Source organism: Athene noctua, chromosome 6 (assembly GCF_965140245.1).
Source record: "Athene noctua chromosome 6, bAthNoc1.hap1.1, whole genome shotgun sequence".
Taxonomy (NCBI): Eukaryota; Metazoa; Chordata; class Aves; order Strigiformes; family Strigidae; genus Athene; species Athene noctua.
The window spans coordinates 28,395,820-28,403,885 of NC_134042.1; the positions used below are offsets into that span (position 1 = coordinate 28,395,820).

The following is an 8,066-nucleotide window of genomic DNA, read 5'->3' on the forward strand; positions in this document are numbered from 1 at the left end:
GATTTAAAGTTGCTTTCCCCAGAGGACAGAAGGTAGAAGTTCGAAGAATCAGGAAGAGAGAAAAGTCTTTATGGTACAATGGCTAGAGTATGAACCTGTTTGTTTTATAGCAGGGCACAAAAAAGCAATTTCACCAGAGTTCTGTTTGGCTGCACAATCTTAACTGTTTGTTTGAAACAAAATATGCCACCAAAACCATGGACTAGTGCCATGACTTTGCCTGTTGGTTGCAGGAGAAGGCATTAAATTACAATGCCTAGTTCTTCAGACAGCAGCCCTTCAGAGTATTTCTAGTTCAAGCAGATACAGCCTTTATAGTCTTTTGCACTTACCGAAGATGGCAAGAATTGTATATGCTTTGTAAGCCTCACCCTTACGTTGGGTTATAGGGATTATGTATGGTGGTAGTTTAACTGCTGAGAAGCACTGAGCTATGGGTTAGAGGTAGCAACTGTAACCCATTCTTCCTCCTGCAGAAACTGAAATTCCTCGAGTCTAGGATAAGCAATAGCCAGCATACTGCAGCAGTGTGCAGCAAATATGGAAATTAGATTGTCTCTGTAACATTTTCCAAAGCTTGTAAGTGAATTGGGAACACCTCACAGACTTCAGTGGAACTTAGATGTTCTTGAGGATCATGCCCTATCCTGATAGTTATTTGTGGTTTAGAGAACTTTACTCTGATGGAATACAAGCGTGCAGAGCTCTGAGCAGGATGTGGCCCTTGGGGTCTTTCAGGAACCGCATACTAGAGCAGGTGCATAGCATAATCCTGGGCACATCAGCTTCCCAACAGGAAATATCAATGAAAGGCTGTGAACAGTCGAAACCGAGATAGTTGCTATAGAAATAAACATGATAGCATCAGCTCAGTGAGATAGGAACTTTTTGCAATTTAGGGGAAATGGCAGTTTGGTAGAGACCTACACAGTGAATTATGTGGAAGCTACACAGCACGGACGAGTGAAGTTACTGCTAGTTTTAGTTCCATTGTATTGATATTTTAAATATCAAACCCAGTGAAGATACTAGTCCGGTGTTCTTTTGATATCACACTCTTCAAAGTCAAGCCAAAGTTGGGGGAAGGTTTTGAGCAAATGCTGTGAAAGATCAGTAAAGCCTTGTGAATTGTATTTCGAAGCTTCGGTCAAATCAGAAGGTTACATTCTCAGAAGTGACTTCAAAAATAATGGTAAGGCTCTATTCACTGACAGTTCCAGGTCCAGCTGGCTCAGATAGCCAGTCACCCATCCTTTTCTTCATGAGCTTTATGTCTTGTCGGTTTAATTAGTTTTTACACCTCTTCTCTGTATAGACTTTGTTGTTGACAATATAACTTAGCAAACAGCAATGTTTTTGCATGAGGCAGAAAACTCCAGCTCATTCACCCGTAACTTGCATGTTCTGCAAGAGCAAAGAGGAAAGCAGAGCTATTTGTGCCACTAAGAGACCAGATGTAATGTCATCCCCCACAGTAAATCTGGAGAATGAGCGGTCTGCTCTGCTTCTACAATGTCACATGGGGCTCAGATCCCTCTCAAGTTGCCACTTCAAGTGTGAAACCGTTCCAAAAATTCAGTTCTTTTTCCTGCTGCTCTGACACTGAATGTTATTAGCTGTTGCCTTGTCAATGAGAATTTCAGGTTTTTTGACTTGTATTTCAGGAGATAGCACAACATGTGCGAGAGTTGCTGGGGATTGAGGAGCCTCTCTTCAACAGATCCATCACCCTCCCATACAGAGACTGCATGGGTCTCTTCCTGGAGAGAAAGTCCCGATCAGGAAAGAAAGCAGATGCCCTCACTTTCTCACAGATTATCCAAGAAGCAGGATTGGAGCCCTATACTACAGCTGCTCCTTTGCAACAAGCCCAGGCTGGAGTAGAAGCACATGCTCTCCCTGTATCACAGAGCACCCAGAAGCAGGATTAGAGACTCACACTGCACTTCCACTTTTGTAAGAAGACCAGCAAAATATACCCTTGTTCCCTCGCAGTTTGTCCAAGGAGGTACAGTTTCACCTTCTCCTGATTATGGAAGAGGCCATTGCAGCTCTTAGCCATTTGATTACAGCAAATACATCCCCCCCCACCTTGGCACTTTTCTGCAATCCTTCATTTGGTTCCAGGAGCTAAGTGAAGCAGAAGCTATAAATCAGACTGTATCACTGCCTGTCTTTCACTTCTGCTTCACAGTTGATTAAAAAGACCAAAACCCAACCACAGACATATTTTAATTACCAGTGATGAAAAAAACTTTCCTGCAGCTCAGGTGAATAGATTTCTCTCAGGTTTTAGTGTCTTCAGACTAGGCTCACTGTAAAGCCCAGATTTAAGATAAATGGCATATACAATAACTGGTATACAGGTGTGGTGCCAGCTGCTGTCAGCAATCATAATTAAGCAAGGGGCCTAGTTACAACATGCACAACTAATCCCTGGTCTGACCACAGAAATTATTTCCTGTGAGGCAGGCAGTGGTTTATCATAGTAAACAGAACTGAAACACATTATAAATGATGGGAGGAAGCATAACAGAATACTGCAAACTGGAGAATTTAGGGAATTAAAAAAAGCTTTGTCCTGGGTGGATTTGGACAGAATATCCAGTTACCTCCTTTTTCCTTGAAATAAGTGTGACGTACTCTGTGGCGGTGGTGGTGGGGTGCATTATGATCAACAAGGAAGTACGAGTAAGTGCTGATTAAAACATGGTTCAACAGAAAAAATGCTCCTGACTAAATCATTACAATTTTGTCTGGCATCAATGGCATCATTGAGATCCCCATGTAAAAAATTTATTTAAACAAAAATTTTAAAAGGCTGGGCCCAATCTTGTTTAATTATTTACACCAAACCTGTAGCCACTACAAAATACCTGTAATTTAATTTTGTAATTCAGTTTTCTATTGAAACTCCAACACAAACCCAGTGAAACTGAAGCAGTTCATAATTCAAGATGACTATGTAATAAGCAAAAAAAATAAAGCAAGACTCAGGCAGACAGGGAGAAGCACGTTTGCCGAGCAGTCTAGAGAGTGAAGCTTGTAGAAGCAAATGTGTACATAGGGTTATTGCCAGGAATATTTTAAACAGTACAAGAATGAACAATGCTGGTTCTTGCACCACTCAGTCCCATGAAGGGGCTGGGATGAGATCTCAGCAAAGCATTCTGCTGTGGGCTTCGTTATTGTTTATGAGGGTTTAGAATCATAGTCAGCAGTTTCCTCTGGAATTTCTGAGAAAATGTTGGAAGTAGCTATGGAGACTTGTCATCAAATGTCACACCAGGCTCCACCACAGCTGAAGTAAGAGATGTCTTGGTGCTGATCAGCCCTCACTGCTTTGTAGGCCAGTCTCCAAAGGATGCCTGGTGTAGTACAGCGAGATGGTGCTGGACAAACTCACTCTTTTAGCAGCTGGCTAAAGGGTCACTCTCTCAGTTGTGCAGCTGTCAGGTCAAACCAGGGGAAGGTTCTGGGAAGAGAAAACCCATGGAAACCTTAATGGGCAATAACTGTCTGAAGCAGCTTGCTAATAATTTAACAAATAATTATTTTCCTCAGTGTCTGACTATGAGACTCTTTCTTGCACCTCTGAGAAACAATCAGACTCAGAGACTTCGATCTAAAATGTTCCAGGCATTACTCTGCCATGCGGAGCAAAACTGAGCCTAATGGCTCTAGAACAGTCCTGCACAAACAGAAGTTCTTTCCCTCAAGCAGTGTTCCCCTGTCTTAATGTCCTCCATAGTCTAGTTCATAAACTTCCGTAAGTTCATTACCCATAAGAACTGTCCTCTCTAGATGTTTCCATAGGAAAATTTTTTTCTGCATCCAATGTCCCAGTCCTGATCAGTGGCTTCAGACAACCCTCATAAGTAGCCAAACAGGAACTAGGGACAAAATAACTCAGGGATGATAGTCCAGGTTTAGATACTAATACATCACCTAAGGCAAGCTTCCCTTGGCTGGTATGTGGTCCTAAGGGCAACACACCTTTCAACCCAACAAGACAGCCCATGCTTCAGCTGTGGGATGAGGCAAGTTTCAGAGCAAAGAGGAAGCTCTTCAACCCTTTACTTACTCCTCTTGAGTCATTGACAAAGAAAAACCTTTACTGACAAAACTCTTAGACAAACCATGTGTAGGAAGTTTTCTGCTCTGCACAGATGGGGCAGCATTCAGGGAATCAGAGGTTATTGGGCAACTTCAGTACCTTCTGGTGAGGTAAGCTCTGCAACATGCTGCTGTTCAGGGCTATGTAGAAAATGGCCACCAGCCATTCAGCATTGATTCTTATTTTCCATGCAGGACAAACAAAATCAGATGCCAATTACCAGTGTGCACACAGGTGTGAAGAGAGATTCTCATCTCCCACTCCTGTGAAGAATTGCACTGGCAATCAATCAGACCTGGTTTATTTGAAACCTCTGATCTAGGATCATTTTAGATTAAGGATGCTGAAATTATTACTAACGAGTCTAGTAACGCTTGTGTTTTCTGTAGCTCATTCTCATCGAGTAAACAGGAGTCCTTTACAGGCTGCATATAAGGTCATATAACGATTCATCCATCATGGCCTGATGAGCAGTGTAGCTGCTTTAAGAGCATTCAGCAACGCACAAATTAGAAGTGCACACAGAAGCATATGATGAAATTGCAATGGACAAAGGTAGCAGCTGGCAATAGGAACAGCATGCCCATGGAAATGGTTGTGCTTGAGGAAAGAGAAAGGGGGTTTGGGCCATGTTCTTACTCAGAAATTATATCTTGGCTCCTGCTCACAGATTTAGCCTCAGAGCTACTATTGTTTCATGAAGGGAAATGGTAGCTGTTTAGAAACTGGTGGCAGGTACATGGAAAGCAGTGCTCCTGAAAGAAAGGGTGACTCCCAGGGCACTAATCAGAGAGTCTGGTGAAGGAGGCACATAGTGCCTCATTTTGCCCCCCCACTGCTGGTGCATGACTGCCCCCTTCCATGCACTCCAGGTTCAGCTGTACAGTGGCAGGATTTCTCTAGGAGAGTTTTCTACCCCACACTCACTCGAACTAATAAAATTATCACACACCAGACCCAGCCTTGAATCATAAAGGCAGGGGAACCACCGAGTGCAACTCCTCAGAAGAACTGCTGCCAAGTGTAAGAAAAAAGCGAGTTTTTACCTTGGGAGCTGCAGGTACACGTTGCCTGTGCAGCAGCAGGGTCTTGCAGCATGGCTGGGACTGTCTCCTTTGCCCCCCCCCACTCATCGGAAGGCTCCTGGCCAGAGAACCGGTACTGCAAAGAAGGAGATGCTTCAGCCTGGAAGAGGAGGTGGCCAGAATGAGGGAGGAGAGGGAGACGGAGACAGAGAAGAAGAGAGAGAGAGAGAGTGGATGCTCCCGGAGGGCCTAGGCTTGCTACAGCGGAGTAGCTGCCCGGAGCTGGCGGTGGTTGCACAGCGTGGGTGGGATTGTGACATTTCAAGGCCCTGCATGAGGAAAACTCAGAGGAAGCCACAGGGAATATCCCACTGCACCAGCCATGGCTGAGTCAACAGCTGCTGGGATTCATCCCATTAATGTTTCTTATAATGACTCCCTTCCAACAGCCATCTTAACCAGTGAGGAGGGTTCTTCCTACTTGATGGACCCTCATTGCTTTGTGTTAAAATTAATTCACGGGCCTTAACACTGCCAGTGGAGAGATGGCCATGGTAGGATTGTTAATTTTGCCATTCAATGGTCTGTTTTTTTCAAAAAAAAAGTGTAAAAATGTGTAAAAATCATCCCTTGCACTGTCTCCCCCAGTGCACATAGGTCATACCACATCTGCAGTGGCACAGAAATGTGCCAAGGTCCAGGTCCCTCCCCACTGCAGGCAGATTCCCTCAAGCAAGGTCTATCTTTTCCTCGGCTCTCCCGTCTCCAGCTGGATCCCCACTACTTGTCTGCCCTTCCTCAGCCCTGCAATCAATAGCCAACATCACCCAGGGTTAGCTGATGGTGGAGGAACTGGGTTTAGCTGGTAAGGAGGAAGCAGTTACCCTTTGTAGGACTTGCAGACCTTTTACTAATAAACAGCCTTGCCCATAGCACTGAAGAGCAGCATCACGTTTGGCCCCTCACTGGTCACCTTGGCAGAAGGCCAGGAACTGGCCTGACCACAGGGGATGGGCACCCCCAGGAGTCAGGAGCAGGGGGTAGAGGTCATACCCCTGCACTTGGAGCCTTCAGGAGAGCTAGGGCAGCAGCTTAAAGTGCAATACAATGCACTGGGTTTGCTTTTTCGACCATGGAGACTGCAGAGTGGTTCTTTGCACCTTGTTTCCTGCGCTGTCTCACAACAGGTTATCTTGCAGCGATAATCTGAGGCCCTGGCAGGAGAAGGGTTTCAATGCTGGCATTGTGTTTGATCTGGAGCAACCTTGGCTCCTTTTGATCATGTTTTTACATTTATAGCCACAAAGTCTAAAACTTCCTCTAGACAAAGACAAAGCTGAAACTCTGAGTGTTCCTGTGACTCCAGCAGTCAGGGACTTGGGGAAGTGACCATGATGAGGTTTGCAAAGACATTTCACAATCAAATTGTGAGAGGCAGTAAGAGCTGTGTTTCGGCTCAGCCAGAGCACACACTGTTTGTCCCATGAGGTCCCAAAAAATGGCAGCACATCCAGGCTCTGAAATAACATGGTCCATTTTACCTGAGGAGAGGGATGGCAGTGACGAGTCTGGACACAATGCAGGGTTTCTGGATGGCAGGCTGAATGATGGAGCAGACAGCATGTGTGGTGGGAGACAGCAGAGGAACACAATGTCCTCCCAGGCCACCAGCAGAGCACTGTTGTAAAAGCACACAAGCCTCTGCTTCTTCAGGTCTGCTGCGATAAGCAAGAAAGGAACTCAAAGCCCATAGAAGGAACACAGGTGACTGACCAGCACCTCTGGGCACCAGCAGCACAGTTACCTGTGCTCTGCCACATGCAGGTGAAACACAAACCACTCCCAGGCTGGGACCACTGCCTGCTGCCCAAAGTGGCACAGAGGGACATGGCTGCTGCCCATCACCATTACTACATGGCAAAAGGCAGCAGCAGAGTGACACAGAGCAGACAGCCCTCTCCACCAGAAGTAAACATGCAGAAAGCTCAGCTGCCTCAGCTGCCTGGCCCCAGTTCACACAGTCTGATTTAAAGCCTTTAGCTGAAACAGCCAAGCCTTGGGATCTGGCTAGTTTTCATGATCTATAAAAAGCCATTTAATAATCCCTGCTTCCTCTCTGCCCAGAGATGATTAGAAAGAAGATTTTATTGTTCCAAACATCTCCCTGGAGGACTGTTCTCCCCACTTGTCTTGTTTTATATAAGAGTTTATGGAGCAGTTGACAGTTTGTATGCAAACAGTTGCTGTTCTTCTGTGGGCCAATCTCCTCTCCTGGCTGGGCCTTCAGAGCCCAGCACGAAGTTTGTCTGCTACAACTGACCATGCAGCCATGAAACAAGGAGAGGGGTGTCTCTGTTTCAGCACTGCTGCTCACCTGGGGATATGTTTTCTCTGTTGGGTGAGTATTTAACAACCTGGAGTCTCAGTCACCAACCAGGCTCTTGGCAAATGACAAGGGGAATTTTGAAGAGCCACAAAAATGGGGGGACTAAACTAAAATGGGCTTTAAACTAGCCAACGCTCAAAAAGCAGGATTGATGTCTCCACCACTCAGATGCGATTGGTAAAAAAAGCAAACAACTAAATTAATGTTTGGCAGAGAGTGGGTTTCCAATCAAATAAAGATCTTTTCTACAACAGCATACTCTGCTACATCGCTAACCCCATCCCATGTGGCACATCAGCATTTTCTGTTATGAGTGGTCCTGCTTTGCTTGGGACCTTGGCAGTGCTGATACCTACAGGTCAGAAGCACTGCATCCTGCAAACTGCACCCTGAGGTCAGGGGATCCGTGGGCACAGCCAGCTCACAGCTCCCCTGTGGCTGAATTTACACCTCCATACACACCTCTATCAGTGGTCAAGAGAGGCTTCCAGGATGAATGCTTGGAGAATACAGGTGTCAGGTTTTATTTGATGGCTTC

At 45.5% G+C, this 8,066-nt stretch overlaps 1 protein-coding gene across 1 annotated transcript; it reads right to left on the minus strand.

Moving 5' to 3' along the window:
* Positions 1 to 3,192: 3,192 nt before the first annotated feature.
* Positions 3,193 to 6,962, minus strand: NOXRED1 (NADP dependent oxidoreductase domain containing 1). The gene is given in 8 exon segments (XM_074909171.1): positions 3,193 to 3,272; positions 3,275 to 3,411; positions 3,413 to 3,475; positions 4,085 to 4,132; positions 4,134 to 4,295; positions 6,684 to 6,765; positions 6,768 to 6,860; positions 6,947 to 6,962. Coding segments are annotated over 8 exon segments (681 nt in total).
* Positions 6,963 to 8,066: the final 1,104 nt, after the last annotated feature.